This window comes from Artemia sp. Qi Xiang Cuo, chromosome 5 (genome assembly GCF_049724085.1).
Source record: "Artemia sp. Qi Xiang Cuo chromosome 5, ASM4972408v1, whole genome shotgun sequence".
NCBI lineage: Eukaryota > Metazoa > Arthropoda > Branchiopoda > Anostraca > Artemiidae > Artemia > Artemia sp. Qi Xiang Cuo.
In genome coordinates, this window is record NC_142798.1 from 50,512,099 (window position 1) to 50,535,626 (window position 23,528).

At 32.6% G+C, this 23,528-nt stretch overlaps 1 protein-coding gene across 1 annotated transcript in view; it reads left to right on the forward strand.

Annotated features, from left to right (window-relative positions):
* LOC148952231 (uncharacterized) overlaps positions 1 to 23,528 on the forward strand; it is a 168,259-nt gene that overhangs the window by 102,617 nt on the left and 42,114 nt on the right. The window contains exon 4 of the mRNA XM_089089160.1: positions 15,901 to 16,062. Within this exon, the coding sequence (XP_088945286.1) occupies positions 15,901 to 16,062 (162 nt within the window). The remainder of the gene's footprint in view (positions 1 to 15,900; positions 16,063 to 23,528) is intronic.

The following is a 23,528-nucleotide window of genomic DNA, read 5'->3' on the forward strand; positions in this document are numbered from 1 at the left end:
TCTTCTTCTTCTTGCATGAGGGATTCAGTAGCACGAGGAGTCAGTTGCATGGGAGTTTAGTTGGACAGGGTTTCGGTTATACAGGGGGTCACTGCCCGGGCGCGATTCCGTGGAACGCGGGGGGGGGATTTGCAATATGGAGGATATGGGATGATAGTCTACTGTATAATACAGAAGTGATATTTTGGAGCGTATTGTCAATTTAACGAGAATGCTTCGCTATAAATAAGGCTATCATGTTTTACCGAACTTTCTAGGGCAGGGGTAACTATTTAGTTTAAATAATTCTAGGAGGAATTGAGTTTTATGGATGGTATGGAAAAATGGTACTTGTTAAATAGTTGGGTAAACATACGACTGCGTGAGAGTTCAGTTAAAGGAGAGTACAGTTACACGGAGGTTTAGTAAACTGGGGTCAAGTTGCATGGGGGTTCAGTAGCACGAGGAGTTCAGTTGCATGGAGGAGTTCAGAAGCTTGGGATTCAGTTACATGAGGGGGGGGGTTGTTACCTGATTCTTTTATTCTAACTTAACTTTTAGGAATAGGACTTCATTCCATTGGCTAAATCCGTTTATTCATCTATAATGTTGAACAAAAAGACTATTAATTCTCCGTATTCTTCTTCTTCTTCTTGCATGTGGGATTCAGTAGCACGAGGAGTCAGGTGCAGGGGAGTTTTGTGGGCCCGGTGGTTCTTAATCCCGGGGGTCCCTTCCAGGCCGTGCGTCAGGGGACCGCGGGGGGGTTATTCGTAAGAGTGAGGAGAGGGGAAGAGAATGGAATGTATAAAACATAATTGAGAGTTTGGACCGTCTTGTCAATTTAAAGAGAATGCTTCACTATAAACAATGCTATCGTGTTTTACAGAACTTTCTAGGGCAGGGGTAACTATTTAGTTTAAATAATTCTAGGAGGAATTGAGTTTTATGGATGGTATGGAAAAAATGCTACTTGTTAAATATTCGGGTAAACATACGACTAAGAAATCTATAATTTGGGATGTGTGGGTTGCTATTTTTTTACTTTTCTGAGCTGGATTTCTTAGCCTTTCATAGGTGTGTATGATATTTTCTTGATATAACATAGCAGTGACTACATCAGATGGTTTTGTAGTGCAGTGAGTCGTTACTAGTAGTAGTTTTTTCGTGTTTTTTTCAATCAATTAATACTATATCTTAAATGCATTCAGATTTTTTATTTATAAAACATATCCGTGACTACATACTATGGTTTTGTTGTGCAGTTAGTTGTTACTAGTTGTAGTATTTTAGCGTTTTTTTTTTGCAAGCCATTAATACTATAACTTAAGTTCATTCTTATATTTTCTTGATCAAACATAAGCCGTGACTACATCAGATGGTTTTGTGATGCAGTGAGTTGTTACTAGTAGTAGCACTTTCGTGTTTGTTTTGCAAGCCATTCATACTATACCTTAAATGCATTCAGATGTTTTCTTGATAAAACATAACCATGACTACATCATATGGTTTTGTAGTGCAGTGAGTTGTTACTAGTAGTAGTATTTTCGTGTTTTTTGCAAGCAATTCATACTATACCTTAAATGCATTCGGAGTGTCCTAAATTTGAGGGGGGTTATCACCGTCCTGAAGACGAGGTTAGGTTCTTCGCACAGTGGATACCTAAGAACATACCTGATCATGATAAATCCATAAGACATGTTAAAAACTATTCTATATCATGGGACCATCGTTTGTGGATGTTTAAGAGTGAACTCTAAGTACTATTTTTATGTAAAAATTTGTTGTTGTTTTTTTTTCAGCCTCAAAAAAAAAAAAAAAAAAAAAAAAAAAAACTTTTTTAAAACTTCGAAATTTTTCTACTTTATTTATTTTTTTATTTTTGTACATAACTTAAAATGTCAAAATATTCTTACAGTTCTAACAATTGCGCTCTGTGATTGGTCAGAGACACGATGTGACGTCCTCCTCGCTAGTTTATGACCGGTTTTTGACACTACCTAAGATGTTGCATGTATTAAATAAGTATTTTTTACGCATTTGAATTATAAACCCAAAATTTATATCTTAAAAAAAAAAAACAGTGAAGATGGAGCATTCTAATAAAGTGTGTTTAAAAAAAAAGGTTATTTTATCATTGAATGATGACAAAGAGAAGTATTTAAACTTTGAAACAAGTACAGGGGGTAGCACTATTGGAAATTTATGCATGCATTGTCATGACAGTAAGGAATTAAATTTCTTTGGAATACCGAAACAATTCAACTCTTATGTTGGTGGTTATGCGAGATTGAGATCTCCAGAGATGATTGCACTCAAAGAGAATGACAACATAAAAACAATCATTGATGATAGAGGAAAACTCCTTGCTACTGTTGAAGGTAACACATTACCTACTGATACATCCAATCGTCACCTTTCGGGTATTAGCATTCAATGGAAGATCAATAAAAGAAAGGCTTACTCTTCTACTAATATCGTAAGCCATATCTTGTATACATGTCGAAACTGCTACCTATGTAAAAATAATGTGATAATAGACAGTGAAATTGCCAGAAAAATAAAAAGGGCATTGTCAGAAAATATCACGATGGACTATAAAGATGAATCGATGAAAAACAAAGCACCAGCAAACGTTACTGCCATTGATCAAACAGTCATTGATCCAAATAATACCAAAGACGAAAAGCATATTGAACCTGTTGATGAGACACCAGTAAAAATTGTGTATGACTCAAAATGGAATAATGATTATTCTACTGATTACGAACTAAGAGAAGACAATAGCTATAATATCAAGAGAGAACATGGTGAACTATTTTATGGAACATATTCAAAATGTCCAAAGTTAATCATTGATATTAATAATGTATCATAATATATTTTTTGTATTAATATTCTACATAGCATTATTTCATTAAAAATATATTATGCATTACATTGTTATGTGTTCATTATTTTTAGAGTAAGCTATCATATCAAACATTTAGAATGTCTAATAAAACGTCGGAGTTGTAATAAAAGTAATTTGTATACATCTATTGTCAGACACATGGGAACAAATTCTTTCTTGAATTCGCCTCCTTGATAAATAAAAAAAAAAGACATTTCATTCAAGAATTTATGACTAAACTCTAAGTAACCAACAAACTCTTTCCTGAATTTACCTCATGGATACACAATGAAGAAATTTAATTTAAGAAATTATCAAAAATTGTAAGTAAGTAGCAAATTCTTTCAAAAATATGTTAATACGTTTAAGCAATAAATATCTTTAAGCTTAACTCGTCTTTATTCTTTAGAATAGTTTTATTCATTTCATTAAATTATGAAGAAATTGTAAGTAAGTAACAATAACTTTCTTGAATTCGCTTTCTGGGCACAATACAGATATTTAATTCAAGAAATCATAATAAAATCGCAAGTAAGTAATAAAGTATTTATTGTTTTCACCTATTGGACACACAATACTGAAATTTCATTCATGAAATTATGAAGGAATTCTAAATAGTTAACACACTCATGTTATCTCATGTACACACAATTCAGAAATTACATTTAAGAAATTATCAAAAATTTTAAGTAAGTAGCAAATTCTTTCTTGAATTCGACTACTGGGTAAATAAAAAAGACAGTTCATTAAAGAAATTATGAAAAAATTGTAAGTAAGTAGCAAATTCTTTCTTGAATTCACCTGCTGGATAAACAAAAAGACATTTCGTTCGAGAAATTATGACAAAATTCCAAGTAAGTAGCAAACTCTTTATTGTTTTCATGACCTAGATACACGATGTAGAAATTTAATTCAAGAAATTATGAAAAAATTCTCAGTAAGTAACAATTTCTTTCTTGAAGTCAACTCTTGGATACACAATACGGAAATTTCATTTAAGAAATTATGAAAAAAAAAAAATTCTTTCTTGAAGTCAACTCTTGGATACACAATACGGAAATTTCATTCAAGAAATTATGAAAATATTTGTAAGTGTAAGTAACAAACTCTTTTTGTTTTCACCTCTTGGATATACAGTATTCTGATACTTCATTCAATAAATTATGAAAAAACCACAAGTAAGTAACTTTTTTTTCTCTTTATCAAAAACAATTTTCAATTAGCTACACGATGTAGAAATTTAATTCAAGAAATTAGGAAAAAATACTCAGTAAGTAACAATTTCTTTCTTGAAGTAAACTCATAGATACAAAATACGGAAATTTCTTTCAAGAATTTCATGACTTAGATACACCATGTAGAAATTTGATTCAAGAAATTATTAAAAAATTCTCAGTAAGTAACAATTTCTTTCTTGAAGTCATCTCTTGAATACACAATACGGAAATTTCATTCAAGAAATTATGAAAATATTTGGAAGTAAGTAACAAACTCTTTATTGATTTCACCTCTTGGATATACAGTACAGATTTTTCATTCAAGAAATTATGAAAAAATCGCAAGTAAGTAACTTTTGTTTTTCTCTTTATCACAAACAATTTTCACTTAGCTAAATGATATAGAAATTTAATTCAAGAAATTATTGAAAAATTCTCAGTAAGTAACAATTTCTTTCTTGAAGTCAATTCTTGGATACCCAAAATTCTTTCTTGAATTCACCTGTTGGATAAACAAAAAAACATTTCGTTCAAGAAATTATGACAAAATTCTAAGTAAGTAACAAACTTTATTGCTTTCACGAGTTAGATATACGACGTAGAAATTAAATTCAAGAAATTATGAAAAAATCACAAGTAAGTAGCTTTTTTTCTCTTTATCACAAACAATTTTCACTTAGCTACGCGATGTAGAAATTTAATTCACGAAAATATGAAAACATTCTCAGTAAGTAACAATTTCTTTCGTGAAGTCAACTCTTGGATACACACAATACGGAAATTTCATTCAAGAAATTATAAAAAAAATTTGTAAGTAAGTAACAAGCCCTTTATTGATTTCACCTCTTGAATATACAGTACAGATACTTCATTCAAGAAACGTGATTAAACACGTTTTGAAACTACATGCTATTTGTATGCCTTTCTTGGCACCTTTCCAAACGAGCGGGGATTCCCCACTGGTTCCTACACATTGCAAAAGTGAGCAGTACGAAAACTCCACGTTTTCAACCAGACTGGTTTTTAGGGACCAATCGGGAGAGATATGTAAAGTCGACATAGCTTTATTTCATTTTTTTAAAGGTTCACTAAGACGAGGTTACGGGCGCCCACGTAACCTCGTCTAAATGAACCTTAAAAAATGAAATAAAGCTATGTCGACTTTACATATCTCTCCCGATTGGTCCCTAAAAAACCAGTCTGGTTGAAAACGTGGAGTTTTCGTACTGCTCACTTTTTGGAATGTGTAGGAACCAGTGGGGAATCCCCGCTCGTTTGGAAAGGTGCCAAGGAAAGGCATACAAATAGCATGTAGTTTCAAAACATGTTTAATCACGTTTCTTGAATGAAGTATCTGTACTGTATATTCAAGAGGTGAAATCAATAAAGAGCTTGTTACTTACTTACAAATATTTTTTTTTTATAATTTCTTGAATGAAATTTCCGTATTGTGTGTATCCAAGAGTTGACTTCAAGAAAGAAATTGTTACTTACTGAGAATGTTTTCATAATTTCTTGAATTAAATTTCTACATGGCGTAGCTAAGTGAAAATTGTTTGTGATAAAGAGAAAAAAAAAGCTACTTACTTGCGATTTTTTCATAATTTCTTGAATTACTTGGAATTGTTTGCTACTTACTTGGAATTTTGTCATAATTTCTCGAACGAAATGTCTTTTTGTTTATCCAGCAGGTGAATTCAAGAAAGAATTTGATACTTAGTTACAATTTTTTCATAATTTATTTAATGAACTGTATTTTTTATTTAAAAAGGAGTAGAATTAAAGAAAGAATTTGCTACTTACTTAAAATTTTTGATAATTTATTAAATTAAATTTATGCATTGTGTATCCATGAGGTAACATGAGTGTGTTACCTATTTACAATTCCTTCATAATTTCTTGAATGAAATTTCAGTATTGTGTATCCAATAGGTGAAAACAATAAAGACTTTATTACTTACTTGCGATTTTATTTTGATTTCTTGAATTAAATATCTGTATTGTGTCCAGAAAGCGAATTCAAGAAAGCTATTGTTACTTACTTACAATTTATTCATAATTTAATGAAATGCATAAAACTATTCTAAAGAATAAAAACGAGTTAAGCTTAAAGATATTTGTTGCTTAAACGTATTAACATATTTTTGAAAGAATTTGCTACTTACTTACATTTTTTGATAATTTCTTGAATTAAATTTCTTCCTTTTGTATATATGATGTGACTTCAATAAAGAGTTTGGTTCGTACTTTGAGTTTTGTCATAATTTCTAGAATTAAATTTTTTTTTTTTATTTGTCCAGGAGGCAAATTCAAGAAAGAATTTTTTCAAGTGAGTCTGAAAATATACTTCTACAAATTCGTTTTCTTACATATCAGAGATTTTATTATATAGTCTCAGCGATTGATATGCTAGCTGACTCTAAAAATAATGAACACATAACAATGTAATGCATAATATATTTTTAATGAAATAATGCTATGTAGAATATTAATACAAAAAATATATTACGATACATTATTAATATCAATGATTAACTTTGGACATTTTGAATCTGTTCCATAAAATAGTTCACAATGTTCTCTCTTGATATTATAGCTATTGTCTTCTTTTAGTTCGTAATCAGTAGAATAATCATTATTCCATTTTGAGTCATACACAATTTTTACTGGTGTCTCATCAACAGGTTCAATATGCTTTTCGTCTTTGGTATTATTTGGATCAATGACTGTTTGATCAATGGCAGTAACGTTTGCTGGTGGTTTGTTTTTCATCGATTCATCTTTACATTCCCTCGTGATATTTTCTGACAATGCCCTTTTTATTTTTCTGGCAATTTCACTGTCTATTATCACATTATTTTTACATAGGTAGCAGTTTCGACATGTATACAAGATATGGCTTACGATATTAGTAGAAGAGTAAGCCTTTCTTTTATTGATCTTCCATTGAATGCTAATACCCGAAAGGTGACGATCGGATGTATCAGTAGGTAATGTGTTAGCTGCACCAGTAACAAGGAGTTGTCCTCTATCATCAACGATTATTTTTATGTTGTTATTCTCTTTGAGTGCAATTGTCCCCGGAGATCTCAATCTCCCATAACCACCAACACAAGAGTTGAATTTTTTCGGTATTCCAAAGAAATTTAATTCCTTTCTGTCATGACAATGCATGCATATATTTCCAATAGTGCTACCACCTGTACTTGTTTCAAAGTTTAAATACCTCTCTTTGTAAGCATTCAGTGCTACAATAACCTTGTTATTTAAACACACTTTATTAAACAGCTCCATCTTAACTTTTTTTTTTAAATATATGAGTTATGTGTTTATCATTCCACTGCGTAAAAAATACTGATTTAATACATGCAATAGATTAGGTAGTGTCAATAACCGGTCCTAGAATACCGGTGGGGAAGTCACATCGTGTCTCTGACCAATCACAGAGCGCAATTGTTAGAACTGTAAGCATATTTTGACATTTTAAGTTATGTACAAAAAAAAAAAAAAAAAAAAATTTTAAAAATTTCTAATTTTTAAAAAATTTTTTTTTTTTTTTTTTTTTTTTTTAGAAAAAAAAAAAAAAAACAAATTTTTACATAAAAATAGTACTTAGAGTTCACTCTTAAACATCCACAAACGATGGTCCCATGATATAGAATAGTTTTTAACATGTCTGATGGATTTATCACGATCAGGTATGTTCTTAGGTATCCACTGTGCGAAGAACCTAACCTCGTCTTCAGGACGGTGATAGCCCCCCTCAAATTTAGGAAACTCCGAATACATTTAAGGTATAGTATGAATTGCTTGCAAAAAACACGAAAATACTACTACTAGTAAAAACTCACTGCACTACAAAACCATCTGATGTAGTCATGGTTATGTTTTATCAAGAAAATATCTGAATGCATTTAAGTTATAGTATGAATGGCTTTCAAAAAAAAACACGAAAGTGCTACTAATAGTAACAACTCACTGCATCACAAAACCATCTCATGTAGTCACGGCTATTTTTTATCAAGAAAATATCAGAATGCACGTAAGGTATAGTATGAATGGCTTGCAAAAAAAAAACGAGAAAATAATACTACTAGTAACAATTCAATGAACTAAAAAACACTCTTATTTAGTAACTGATTTTTTTTATAAATAAAATATATTATTGCATTTAATTTATATTATGAATGGCTTGCAAAAAAAAAAAACGTGAAAATACTACTACTAGTAACGCCTCACTGCACTACAAAACCATCTGATGTAGTCACTGCTATGTTATATCAAGAAAATATCATACACACCTATGAAAGGCTAAGAAATCCTGCTCAGAAAAGTAAAAAAATAGCAACCCACACATCCCAAATCATAGATTTGTTAGTCGTATGTTTACCCGAATATTTAACAAGTAGCATTTTTTCCATACCATCCATAAAACTCAATTCCTCCTAGAATTATTTAAACTAAATAGTTGCCCCTGCCCTAGAAAGCTCGGTAAAACACGATAGCCTTATTTATAGTGAAGCATTCTCGTTAAATTGACAATACGCTCCAAAATATAACTTCTGTATTATACAGTAAACTATCAACACCTCTCTTCCATATCTCAAATCCCCCCCCCCCCCTAGTTAAACTGAATCGCTCCATGAAAGTGAACCCCAGTATAACCGAAACCCTGTACAACTGAACTCCCATGCAACTGAATCCTCGTGCTACTGAATCCCTCATGCAAGAAGAAGAAGAAGAATACGGAGAATTAATAGTCTTTTTGTTTACCATTATAGATGAATAAACGGATTTAGCCAATGGAATGAAGTCCTATTCCTACAAGTTAAGTTAGAATAAAAGCATCAGGTAACAACCCCCCCCCCTCATGTAACTGAATCCCAAGCTTCTGAACTCCCCCATGCAACTGAACCCCTCGTGCTACTGAACCCCCATGCAACTTGACCCCATTTCACTACACCTCCGTGTAACTGTACTCTCCTTTAACTGAACTCTAAAGCAGTCGTATGTTTACCCAAATATTTAACAAGTAGCATTTTTTCCATACCATCCATAAAACTCAATTCCTCCTAGAATTATTTAAACTAAATAGTTGCCCCTGCCCTAGAAAGTTCGGTAAAACACGATAGCCTTATTTATAGTGAAGCATTCTCGTTAAATTGACAATACGCTCCAAAATATCACTTCTGTATTATACAGTACACTATCATCCCATCTCCTCCAAATCGCAAATCCCCCCCTAGTTCAACTGAATCGCTCCATGTAAGTGAACCCCTGTATAACCGAAACCCTGTACAACTGAACTCCCATGCAACTGAATCCTCGTGCTACTGAATCCCTCATGCAAGAAGAAGAAGAAGAAGAATATGGGTTGGCGCGCGCACCCTCTCCCTGGATTCGCCCCTGCCAGTAAGTGGCAAGGGGCTGGGTTGCGGTGCTTATTTTCCTATGGTACCGAGGGTAAAGCTGCCTCTCACAGACAAATTTTTACCCCCCCCCCAAATTTCGGCCCCCCCCTCCCCAACTGAAATTTAGTTTCTTCCAAAATGTTTTCAAAACTAAGAAAAGAAACTAGAGCATTTCACGTAAAAAAAAAATCTATCAAACGTTACTGTCATTGATCAAACAGTCAATGAATCAAATAATACCAAAGATGAAGAGCATATTGACCCTGTACAATAATTGTTAATTATTGCATTTATCTTTTCAGTTTTGTGAGCTTCTGTTCCACTTCATTAGATCGCGTAGGTTTGATGATTTGTTCAACCATGTCCTATTCAACTAATTAACAGAAAAAAAAACTGTTTGTACGGGGGCGTCGCAGAATAACATGATATTTCCTATATGTCTGTTAGAATAACATGGTATTTGCTATATGTCCCAGCAAATAACATGGTATTTGCTATATGTCTGCGCAAATAACATGGTATTTGCTATATGTCTACGCAATATGGTACTTCTTAGTCTACTTTAAGGTAGTATGCTCAATTTTTCCTGGATTTTTCCTACACAATATCAATTCTCATAATAATCAACAGAACCTGCTTATTTGAGGGAGTTTGTGAACCATGTTGCTCATAAATAACAAAAAAAAACACGGAAAATCCTTTTCCGCGCAAATTCAGTTCTTTTAGTCCGCGAAACTGTGAGTGGCACAGAAAACCCAAAAGAATAGAAACACAAATTTGCACTTACTTATGAACCGGTTCACACGGTTTCTATTCCTTAATTCGTCTACTCAGAGAAGACTGATTTTCTGCCTCTCTCTCCTTCTTCCTGGAGGCTGCCAATTGCCACTTTTGAGCTCTTTTAAACTCATGATAACAAACAAATAAGATGTTGAATCAACAAGATCACGAACAATTCTGCCACTCCAATTCCAATCCTTGCCCGACCCAGTTTGCCATAGGCTACTGACTTTATGCTAACTAATGATACTGCCTCGTATACCTCAAGTAGGTTAATGGTTAATAGGCGTACAGTAATTTCAAAACAATTGGGCAGAGTAAAAACAACCCTTTGTGGCAGAAGCTTGGGTCCTCTGGAAAATCAGGGGTTGGTACGGCCCCCTTCCCCTCCCCCTCCCCCCAATGGCACCCCTGGTTTTAATATTCCTCAATTTTCGCTAGCTAGTCAATATCACACGGAAAAGCGTAAAAATAAAACATTTTAAATAACTTATAAAGAGAATACATATAGAAGGAAGGAGGGGGCGGTGGTGTCCATAGAAGTATAGGGAACCATATGAGTATTACATAACCCGGGGATGGACTTCAGTATCAAAGCCTACCCCGGGGAAGGTGACCTTAGTAGTATAGGGAACCGTAGGAGTACTTCCTAACCCGCGGTAGTGAACCGTAGGAATATTGCCTAACCCGATGGGCGCTGTCGGGAATTTTGAGGGGTGCCAGCCGGAACCGAGAGAGCTGGTTTTTTTTTGGATCTGCTAGGGCCACCTCTTAACGTATTAAGGGGTAATACCACTCAAGCATTTTGCATGATATTGATTATTAACCAGCCGGAAGTATTTGTAAATTTTTTTAAGTATACAGATGTAGAACTTTTATAATAGTTTATTAATAAATATTTGTTACAAGGGGGTTTTGTTTATTCATCAAGAAGTCTCTACATAAAACCCGGAATATTATTTCTTCCAAAGACATCTGCTCTTAAACAAAAGCTGGTTATGCCGTGCTGTCAAAAAAGTCTTTCATTAAATGTTTTTCAACACCCATGCCCTTGACCCTACAGTCACACTTTTAAATATGTTCTGAACACAAGTGATTATGCACTACTATTGTTATATCACTTGTTGTCGAAGAGGTGGCACGCAGGAATGATTGGAGGTACAGAACTTGTTCACGCTGTGGTACCCGCCAATAACCCTTGACATGTGTACGGGAACTGCTTCGAGGAGTAGAATGAAGCGAATTGAGTTGGTATTACCCATCATGGTTGCAGCGGCAGCTGCAACCTAGTAAAGAACGAACCATAGCCCATAGTAATCAAAAGTTGAAAAACGTGTTTAAAAAAAACTGTCAAGTGAAAAAAAATTGCTATCTGACACTGAATCAGGAATGATAGTTATTAGTTCGGTTAACTTTAGAAGTAAAAGTTTGTTGCGAAAAGAAATTTTTGACGATTTAGAAAAAGAGCCTGAAGTGAAAACCCTTGAAAATGGCGCCAAATCGAAATAAAAAGTGCACCATTGGAATCAGCATGGTCTAAAACCTTTGTAGGATAATTACAGTCCCACCTTGAACACCAAGGAAAATGACTTTTTTGCATGGGTAGCACTGATTTGTCTCCCTTTTTTTCCTTTCTTTTTTTTCTAGAAGGGCTAGGGGGTGGCCAGAGCATCACGGAGAGGTGTCTAATAGCTCATTTGAAAGGGAATTAAATTTTTAAGTGCCCTTTTTAAGTGACCAAAAACATTGAAGGGCAAATAGCCCCCCCCCCTCCCTGAAGGCCCTCTCCACCCAAACTAGTCCTATACAAATTTTGAGATAGCCATTTTGTTTAACATAGTTCAAAGGTCCAATATATATGGTTTTGATGATGAAATGACCCTCTATAGTCCCTTGGGAAGGGCTGTATGTGGTATCGGGCGTATCGATATGGCGCCTATCGGTATCGCGCGTATTGGTATTGCATGTATCGTATCAGGAATATCGGCATCGGTATCCGCTGTTGTTGTTTTTTTTTCAGTCATTTTCTAGGCTCATTTCTTAAAGCATGTCCTGTCAAGGTATCATGGTTGCAGTGGCATCTGCAACTTAGTAAAGAACGAACCACAGCCCATAGTAACCAAAAGTCAAAAAACGCGTTTTGAAAACAGCTACCTGATGAAAAAAAAAATCCCATAACGCTGACTCAGGAACGTTAACTATTATTTCGATTCGTCTTAAAGTAAAAGTTTATTGCAAAAATAAATTTATGGTGATTTCGAAAAGTCATAGGGAATTTACAGTCCCCCTTTCTGAACAACAAGGAAAATTCCTTTTTTGCATCGGTAGCACTGATCTGTCTCCCATTTTTTTGTTGTTTTTTTTCTTTTTTTTCAACAGGTCTAGCGGGCTAAAATAATAGAGAAATTCTTAATGGCTCATTCAAAAGCTATTTCTCATATCTATGTGCTTTTTATAAAATCTGCCATCTGCAAGTGCCAAAATGACACCAAAATGGCACTTTATGTGCTATTTCTCAAAGAGTGGTACCCATCGTTGACAGATGAATTATAGCTCATATAAAAGATATTGCACGTATCTACGTCTTTCATATAAATTCCACCATCATCAAGTTCAAATGGCACTGAAAACGGCACTTTTGGTGTCGTGTCTCAAGTGAAAAAGCTGCACTATAGCATTCTTTTTTATTTCCAACAAAATGTTCTGCTCGAATTCAAACAAGTAAAAAAAAAAAAATCCAATTTTTATGGTTGAATTGTGACTTGCTTATTGAATTCAAACAAGTCACAAAAAATCCAATTTTTCTGTTGAAATTGTGGCTTGTTTATTGAATTCCTACATATTACTGAAATTATTGATATTTGTGTATTCATTAGAGGAAAAAAGGTCATTTTCATTGCAAATAGGTTATATCTATCAACAGGGTTTGAACTTAAACAGTAGTTTGAAGTTTCCTGAATATCATTTTAAGTTTGACTGTAGGATCATTGAAAGTAATATGTTCAGTATAAATTCAATTCAAATACTTGAATTATAGCAGAAAAAGGGGAATGCTAATTGAATTTTGAGTATAAAAAGATAATTGTAAAAATAAAGGAAATATATTTTTACTTTGAAATAAGCTGAGCTTTCTTGTCTGCAAAATGAACAAGCAGAAATTTATGTACAAAAATTATCTTTTAACTTTTACAATCGCTTTTTTTAAATAAATTTTTTGTGAGTTTCTGCAGGTATAAAATTTCTTGAGATAAAACCCTAACCTTAACAGTACTAACGGTAAAATTTTTTTACCGTTATTAATTTTTTCTAATTAATAACGAAAATCCTTTTGTGTGAACAACTTATGTTTTTGCGATGAACGTCTTTTTTGTAAGGAGACCCAAAAAGGGTTTCAAAAAAAATTATTCCCTGGATTTGCCATAAATTTGCTGCTTACGCTGAATAGCCTACCAAAGGCTCCAAGCCTCAGAAGAAAGAGGGATTTTGATGGATTAAGGGATTTTGAAAACAGGGAGCCTGATTTTCGAAAAAGGTAGAAACACCCCCCAAAAAGTCACTAAATCTTAATGTAAATTAGACCTTCAGATTCAGCGTATCCGAAAATGTTATTGAGGGGATTTTCATCTCCTATCTGCACAAATGTGGAATTTATGTTTTTGCCAGAAGACTGATCACGGATACGTTTCTATTTGTTGTTTTTTTTTGTTCTAGTGTCCTTATTAAGAGACCGTAAAGATTGGAGGGAAACTAAACCTCCTCCCAAGACCTAATTTGTCTCTTATTTTGTTTTTAGATGTTATGATTTGAGATCAATTTGACCAAAAAAAAATCATCTATTTAAACTACCTACAAACGTATAATATTGGAATATAATATTGCCATTTCATTGGAAAAGGCATTTGTTTCATTAAAAAAGTTGGGGAAATAATCGAAAGTGCACTTTGTGGGAAGATGCTATCAAGTCAAATTTATAAAAAGCGTTTAGGTAAACATAAGCTTTTAAATGAGCCCTTAAACGGCTCTCTTTTGTTACAGTAGCCTTCTAGTTTCTGCTAGTCAGTAGGTGGTTTATAAACCCCGGTCTTCATTAAGGCTTTTCAGGCCAAGTCGGCCGAGTAACAGCTTTTTGATCATCGAAAAACAAGCGTTCCTGAAAAAAATGTATTCTTTTGTGAAGTATGGATAATGAACTTTATGTTAAAGACTAAAAGTTTTTCTTAGCTTTCAAGGTTTTTTGCAGTATTTTTTAGAGCTGTCTTACCTCCCCTTTATCGGTGATAATTAGAACTTATATATAAAAAATAAGTTTTCAACTGAAACTAAGAAGTGACTCTAAAACTCAAAACGAGCATATATTATTCCGTATAAATAAAAAATATCATGGCAGCGTTGTTTCTGCATTAAATTTTAATCAAAAACGAACAAAGATTAATTAAAAAAAACAAAGTTTTTCCGAGGGAAGTAAAGAGCGAAGTTGAAACTTAAAACGGACAAAAATTATTTGTTCACAACATATTTAATATATATTAATATAACTAGTACAAATAAACCAACTAATTATGTTTCTCTATGCTTTTATGATTATACAAAACTAGCGCTTTACTGAAAACACAAAATAATATAGGAGTTTTGGTACAGTAAAAGCAAACCAATTAAGGCCAATATTTATAGAATCAAAATATTATCAATCTCTTTTATGATGAATCCATTTTAAGATAAAGCAACAATCCATTCTAGGGTTTTCTACATTTCTTTAAAGTTTAATTTGGTATCACTTCTGCACAATGGCTCAGTTCAATGACTGGCTCTCGTTTTGATTCTTAAAAGGACATGTAATGATTGGATTGTAAACAAGTTCTTAGTAAGGCTACCTCGGTAGGACTAGGACTATAGACTAGCTTTAGAATTTGTATCATAGCTTGAAATTCACTCTTGTATAGAGAGAAATAATCGGATTTCCAGAGTTCATATTATGTCTTATTTTATCTTCATTTCAAGTGCTACAAAAGAATATTTTTTACAATTTAAAACTGTATAGTACCCACTAGTGGAATTATAGTTGGTGAGAGCAAAATGCTGCTTGATAAATCAATCCAATATTTCTGTATGCTGTTCAATTACTTCGCGGTTATAAAAAAATATTTAGTTTTACGATTATGTTTTTAAGATAATTTTTATTGTATACTGAAAGTTCCTAATGTCACAACTGGTGTAAGACTATGAAAAGCTTTATAGATTCGTTTAGTGTTGTCAGGCTTCATACTCACTTTTGACTCTTAAATCAATAATCCTGTTTTTTATACTTGGCTTTTGTGTTTTTCAGTAAAGCGCTAGTTTAGTATAATCATAAAGCATAGGGAAACATAATTAGTTGGTTTATTTGTACTAGTTATATTAATATATATTAAATAGGCTGTGAAGTAATAATTTTTGTACGTTTTAAGTTTCAACTTCGCTCTTTACTTTCCTCGGAAAACTTGTTTAGTTGCCATTTTGTGTAGTTTTTAATATTTCAAGAGAAAAGGTGCGGACTACTGTCTAAACCTACAACCTTATTACCTATTATCAATTTTTTTGCGCTCCAATTGTCAAATATATGTTGTTTGATTTTTTTTTTCAGAGCTCCGCAGTAAGTTTGGTTCCTTGGCTTGTTGTTTTTGTTATCAGTAATCTTGTGGACCTGATTTACGCCCTCTATTTGATTGTATTCTCAGTAGTATCAATGCTAAGTGCATTCACAGTGGTTTTGTTTATGGCCGAGTTGGGGATTATTACACTAAATGTAAGTATTGATTTTCTACATTTTATTTATATCTGCAAAAAAATATTAAGAGATAGTCGATAAAAAGATGAGCATAAGCATATTTTTATAACTTTGAGATGAAAATGTTTATTGTTTAGAGTATATTTACATGTTGATGTGCGCATATATATATATATATATATATATATATATATATATATATATATATATATATATATATATATATATATATATATATATATATATATATATATATATATATATATATATATCTATACATATATATATATATATATATATATATATATATATATATATATACATATATATATATATATATATATATATATATATATATATATATATATATATATATATATATATATATATATATATATATATATATATATATATATATATATATATATATATATATATATATATATATATATATGCAACCGTGGCATTAGACACCTCCCCTATATCATCCACGTGGCACCACTCCTCATCACCCCCTTACGAAATTTTCAAACTTTTCCCACGGAAAATAAACTCATTATTCTAAATTAAACACTGTTTTTACTTGAACAGCGGGACTCGGCATTTCATTACTAGAGTGTGATACTCAAAGCAATTCACGCCTAAATACCTCACTATTACTGTTATGTGGCACCCTCTGAATTAAAAATAGCAAATTTTTCTTAGAATTAACAATTTTATCTTAATGCTAAAAAGATTTCTGCTAGAAATAGCAAGTTTTTCTTAACACTAACAAATTTTTTTTTAGAAGTAGCAAGGTTTTTCCTTAATCCTAAGAAAGTTTTACTTAATACTAACAATTTTTTTCTTAGAAGTAACAAATTCTTCCTTAATACTAACAAAGTTTTACTTATTGCTATAAAATTTCTCTTGGAAGTATCAGGTTTTTCTTACTAGTAAAAAAATTCTAATAGCAGCAAGCTTTCCGGCAAAGATGACAAATATTTCTTAGAAGCAAGAACTTTCTGTTTACACTAACAAGTTTTCTGTTAGAACTAGCAAGTTTTTCTGAATACTAACATGTTTTATCTGAGAAGTAACAAGTTTTTTCCTTAATACTAACAAAGTTTTACTTAATACTATCAAATTTCTTTACAAGTAACAGGTTTTTTCTTGACAGTAACAAATTTTACTAATTAAAGGATGTTCTCCACCAAAGATAACAAATTTCTCTTAGAATTAATAATTTTTCTGTTCATTCGAACAAGTTTTCTGTTAGAAGTAGCAAGTTTTTCTTAACACTGACAAATTTTTGCTTAGAAGTAACAAGTTTTGTCCTTAATACTAACTATTTTTCTTAGAAGTATCATTTTTTCTTAATACTAACAAATTTTGCTTAATACTATCAAATTTTTCTTGCAAGTAACAGTCTTTACATAATAGTAAGAAAAATTTCCTAATAGCAGCAAGTTTTTGGTCAAAGATAACAAATCTCTCTCAGAAGTAATAATTTTCTGTTTACGCTAACACGTTTTCTGTTAGTAGTACCCAGTTTTTTTTTATACTAACAAATTTTTTCTCAGAAGTAACAAGTTTTTCCTTAATACTAGCAAAGTTTTACTGAATACTAACAAATTTTTTTATAGAAGTAACAACTTTTTCCTTAATGCTAACAAAGTTTTACTTAATACTATCAAATTTCTCTTGGAAGTAATAGTTTTTTCTTAATAGTAAGAAATTTTTCTAATTTCAGCAAGTTTCCGTCAAAGATAACACATTTCTCTTAGAAGTAAGAATTTTCTGTTTACGCTAACAAGTATTCTGTTAGAACTAGTCAGTTTTTCTGATTACTAACAGATTACAAGACGTAACAGGTTTTTTCTGGATAGCAACACATTTTTTCTAATACCAGCGAGTTTTCCATAAAAAAAAACAAATTTCTCTTAGAAGTAACAATTTTGTGTTCAGTCTAACAAGTTTTCTGTTAGAAGTAGCGAGTTTTTCTTAACACTAACAAATTTTTTCTTAGACGTAACAAGTTTTTCCTTAGTAGTACCTATATTTTTTAGAAATTCTAACTATTTCCCTAATAATAAGACGGTATTAGCTAACACGGTCTTATTTCTTTTGGGAGCCGCAAGTTTTTCTTAATCGCACGAAATTTTTTCTAAAGGCCACAAGTTTTCTGCGATAGGTAACAAATCTCAATTAGGGCTAACAATTATGTGTCTGTACAAAGAAGTTTTCTGTTAGAACTAGTCAGTTTTTCTGATTACTAACAGATTACAAGACGTAACAGGTTTTTTCTAGACAGAAACACATTTTTCTGATACCAGCAAGTATTCCATCAAAGATAACAAATTACTCTTAGATTTAACAATTTTCTGTTCAGTCTAACAAGTTTTCTGTTAGAAGTAGCAGGTTTTTCTTAACACTAACAAATTTTTTCTTAGACGTAACAAGTTTTTCCTTAGTAGTACCTATATTTTTTAGAAGTAACAACTTTTTCCTTAATGCTAACAAAGTTTTACTTAATACTATCAAATTTCTCTTGGAAGTAACAATTTTCAGTTTACGCTAACACGTTTTGTGTTATAAGTACTTAGTTTCTCTTAACACTAACAAATTTTTTCTTAGAAGTAACTTTTTCTTAGATGTTTTTCCTTAAGACTAACAAAGTTTTTCTTAATAGTAACAAATATTTTCTTAAAATTAACAAATTTTTCCTTAATATTAACAAAGTTTGACTTAATAGTTTGAAATTTCTCTTGGAAGTAACGGGGTTTATCTTAATATTAAGAAAATTTTTCTAATAGAAGCAAGTTTTCCGTCAAAGATCACACATTTCTATTAGATGTAACAATTTTCCGCTTACACTAACAAGTTTTCTGTTCCTACAAGCAATTTTTCTTAACACTATCCAACTTTTGCTAACTATTATCAGATTATTCTTAATAGTTAAAATTTTTTCAAACTGCAACAAGTTTTTCCATCAAAGATAATTTTAGGGAAAACTTGCTTCTCTTAGAAAAAATTTCTTACTATTACGAAAAACCTTTTACTTTCAAGAGACAATTGATAGTATTAAGTAAAATTTTGTTAGTATTAAAGAAAAAAGTTATTACTTCTATGAAAAAATTGTTAGTATTAAGTAAAACTATTGTAGTATTGAGGAAAAAGTTGTTACTTATAAGAAAAAATGGTTAGTATTAAGTAAAAACTTGTTACTTCTAAAAAATTTGTTAGTGTAAGAAAAATTGGTACTTCTTACTGAAAACGTGTTAGCGTAAACAGAAAATTGTTATTTCTAAGAGAAATTTGTTATCTTTGATGGAAAAACTTAATGCTATTAGAAAAAATTTCTTACTATTAAGAAAAACCAATTACTTCCAAGAGAAATTTGATAGTATTATAAACTTGTTAGCGTAAACAGAAAATTCTTACTTCTAAGAGAAATTTGTTATCTTTAATGGAAAACTTGCTGCTATTAGAAAAATTTTTAACTATTAAGAAAAATCTGTTACTTCCAAGAGACATTTGATAGCATTAAGTAAAACTTTGTTAGTATTAAGGAAAAAGTCGTTACTTCTAAGAAAAAAATGTTTACTTTTAAGTAAAACTCTGTTAGTATTAAGGAAAAAACTTATTACTTCTATTAAAAATTTTTTAGTACTAAGAAAAATTGTTTCTTCTAGCAGAAAACTTGTTAGCATTAACAGAAAATTGTTACTTCAAGGATAAATTTGCTCTTTTTGAGTAAAAGGATGCCACTTAGCAGTAACAGTGTGGCATTTAGGTGTGAATTGCTTGAACTATGACACTCTAGCAATGAAATACCGAGTTCCGCTGTTCAAGTAAAAACAGTGTTTAATTTAGATTCATGAGCTTATATTCAGTGGAAAAAGATTGAAATTATCCTAGGGGTTGAAAAGGGCTGGTGTCACGTGGATGATGGAGGGGGAGATGTGTAATTTCACAGTGGCGTGGAATGTTTTGGAGGTTATTATGATAAGCTTGGCTTACGAAAACTTAAGTCAATGGGTTGAAGTATAATCTTTAACAAAATTTTTTTGAAAAAATGTCTTAGGGGTGATGAGGCAATAACAGATGGTGCCAGAAAGCAGTAATTGTGTGACATTGTGACGTGAATTGTCTGGAGTATCACACTCTAGCAATAAAACGCCGACTTCCACCATTCAAGGAAAAATAATGATTTATTTAGAATCTTGAACTTATCCTCCGCGGGAAAAGCTTGAAAATTTCCAGGGGATGATTAGGGTGGTTGCTACTTGAATGATGTAGGGGGAGGTAGTGTGGAGTGTTTTAGAGGTTATTTTGATAAGCTTGGCTTGCGAAAACTTGAGTCAACGGTTTGAATTATAATTTTTAACTGAAATGTCTGGAAAATGTCTTGTGGGTATTAGGGCGGTGTCAGAGGTACCAGAGACCAGTAATAGTGTGGCATTGTGGCGTGAATTGCCTGGAGTATTACATTCTAGCAATGTGATGCTGAGTTCTGTTGTTCAAGTAAAACAGTGTTTAATTAAGAATCATCAGCTTATTTTCCATGGGAAAAGCTTGAAAATTCCCTAGTGGGGCGACGAATGGTGGTGCCAAGTTGATGATGTGGGGGGAGTTGTTTAATACCACGGTGGTGTGGATTTTTGTTAAGTTATTATGATAAGTTTGGCTTTCAAAAACTTGAATCGCCAGATTGAAGCCTGATTTTTAACAAGAAATGTCTGAAAAATATCTTGGAGGTGATGATGTAGAAAAGTTAAGGTCGAGGCGTTAAAGCTTATTTTGTGTGGGAAAAGATAGGAAATGTCCTAGGAGGGTAATGTGGGGTTGTTCCACGTGTATGATGAAGGGGGATGTGTGTAATGCCACGGTGGATTTTGAATGCAGGTGATCATTAGCTTATTTTGCGTGAGAAAATATTGGAAATGTCCTAGGTGCCACGTGCATGATGGAGGGGGATTTTTGTAATGCCACGATGGTGTGGATTTTTTGAGGTTATTATGATATGTCTGCCTTGCAAAAACTTGAATCACCGGATTGAAGCATAAGTTTTAACAAAAAATGTCTTAAAAATGTCTCGGAGGTGATGATGTGATGTCAGGGGGCAGTTAAATAATGTCACTGTGGTGTTTAATTGCTTGGAATATCATGTTTTACAGCTTAAAAGTTAAGGTGGAGGCGTTAAAGAATTTTTAATGTCGAGGAGGGGGGACGGGGGGGGGGGGTGAAAATCTAACTTGCACTCAAAGAAACGCTGTATTTTCGTTAAGGGCTCTCAGAAACGCCTCAATAATGCTTAAAAATTTGAATCTAATAGCAACTCTGCCCTCTGAAAATGATCGCTAGAGAGGTGGGGGCAGCCGTAAATTGTCACGTTGGTATGAAATATTCATAGTCTTTTCTAAACAAACGAGGTATTTTAGTTAATTGCTATCAAGAATAACTCAATAGTGCCTAAAAATTTGCATCTAGTATAAACCTTGCCCTCTGAAAATGATCGCCAAGGGGGGAAGGCAGCAGTAAAACTCGAACTTCAGAGTCCTGTTTTAAAGGTTCTTGTAAGTAGGCTTGTAATTTGTAACCGATTTCAACTATAATTCGTGTTGCTTTCAATATACCGATTCCAACTCCTAAAATATTGTAAATAATTGTTTCAAATCCTCAAGTGCTAGTATATCTTTAGTCGAGATTGGCCTCAGATGTGTATGAAAAAGGTAGCGCAGTGCCACTCTGGTCTCCATGTTAAATCTTTTAAGCCATGGATCTATTAAACTCGAGGACAATAATTAAAAATATAAACAACTATTAAAATAATATCATAAGAACTCTCAAAAATAGGTCCCATAAGACCTAGAAGATATTAAAGATATAAAATGAATGTTAAAATACGGTAAATAATTGTTTAAAATCCTCAAGTGCTTGCATACCCTAGTAGAAAGGGGGGTACCAGTCGTGACACTCACCCCTGCTGCCACCTACAACTTTTTTTAACACCTAATATGGGCATAGAGTCATTAGGGAGAACACGTGGTTAATGGGGTCAATGACCTCTTTTTTCCAAGGTCAATGTTGTTGTTGTTGTAAGTGCACGCTCTCAGCGAATGTCAAGGTCGATTTATTTGTTGTTGTTGTTGTTGTAAGTGCACGCTCTCAACGAATGTCAAGGTCGATTTATTTGTTGTTATTGTTGTAATTGCACGCTCTCAGCGAATGTCAAGGTGTCCAGAAATAGGAAACACTTTTTGTTGTTGTTGTTGTTTTGGGCACGCTCGAGATGAATGTTATGAGTTTCCAGGAAACAGTTAGATCACATGTTTCCTTCTCAGCCAATCAGAGGGCTCGCAAACATATTAGCGACGGATGGAATATAAGGAAAGGGTTTTTGCTATAGTTTTATTAGTCTGTGAATAGAATTCAAAGGAGTGAGAACAGTTTGACTTTACTCATTTGGATATATATTTGTGTTGATGGCGATGAGTGGAATGTTTACCCTCTTAGAAGTTGATAGTGGAGTTGATGATAATAGCACAAGAGCACCAAGCATTGCGGTGGAAATCAAGAAAGGATCACGTCTTTGTCTGGAATGGGATGCAGTATATGCAAGATATGTGATATCCTTGAGCAAATTTAAAATGGAGGATCAATTATGTTTCGCAGCTAAAGTTGATATAGCACATGTGAATAGACTTCAATGTGCTTTAAGTGCATTAGTGAAGCATATCGAAGACAATAAACAGTATCGCTAATTGTACATGCTCTGTATTATTGATGTTGTTGTAATTATTCAATTAAATTGTTTCGAAATCGAAAATGTTTTCCTTCTTTTCTGGTTAGGTTAGGCTATGGGGCTAACGAATCAGGGTCAGTCTAGAGTCAGCAGTCGGAGTGAAAGGATTGAAAAATTGATAAATTTGAGAAAGAGAGAATTAGTTCAAATCTAGTGTTTATTGAAAAACATTTGATTTTGGATGACGATTTTCTCGAGTTATCTCTTAAACGCAGGATATTCTCTTGTCAGGGAACACTTGACAATATAATGAGGAGTGATTCTCCCCCATTGGACTATTGTATGAAACTTTTAAAATGTGACTCAAGTGCTTATAGTCAATTTATTGATATATTAATTGGAACAAAGCAGAATGATGGTGTGGACATACTTTTGAAAATATTGCCAATGCATTGGCAATGACGGGGGAGTCAATGTAGATGACTCCCCCGTTATTCGAAAGGGGTAACGTCAGAGAGCTATTCCTCTCTCACATTTCCCCTCATTGACTTTATGGAACGGGGAGGATCGGTTTCGTTTTAGCTGTGATAGAGTTGACTTGGGAAACCAAAAATGTTCAATATATGTCTATTGTGCATGTACACTCTTGGCAGTTGGACTCAGTGTGATAATTGTACAATTATAGATGACTATAGTGAAAAGTGTAAATTATGTAATCCTTGTAAATTACATAGAGGCTATGCAGTACAAATTAAAG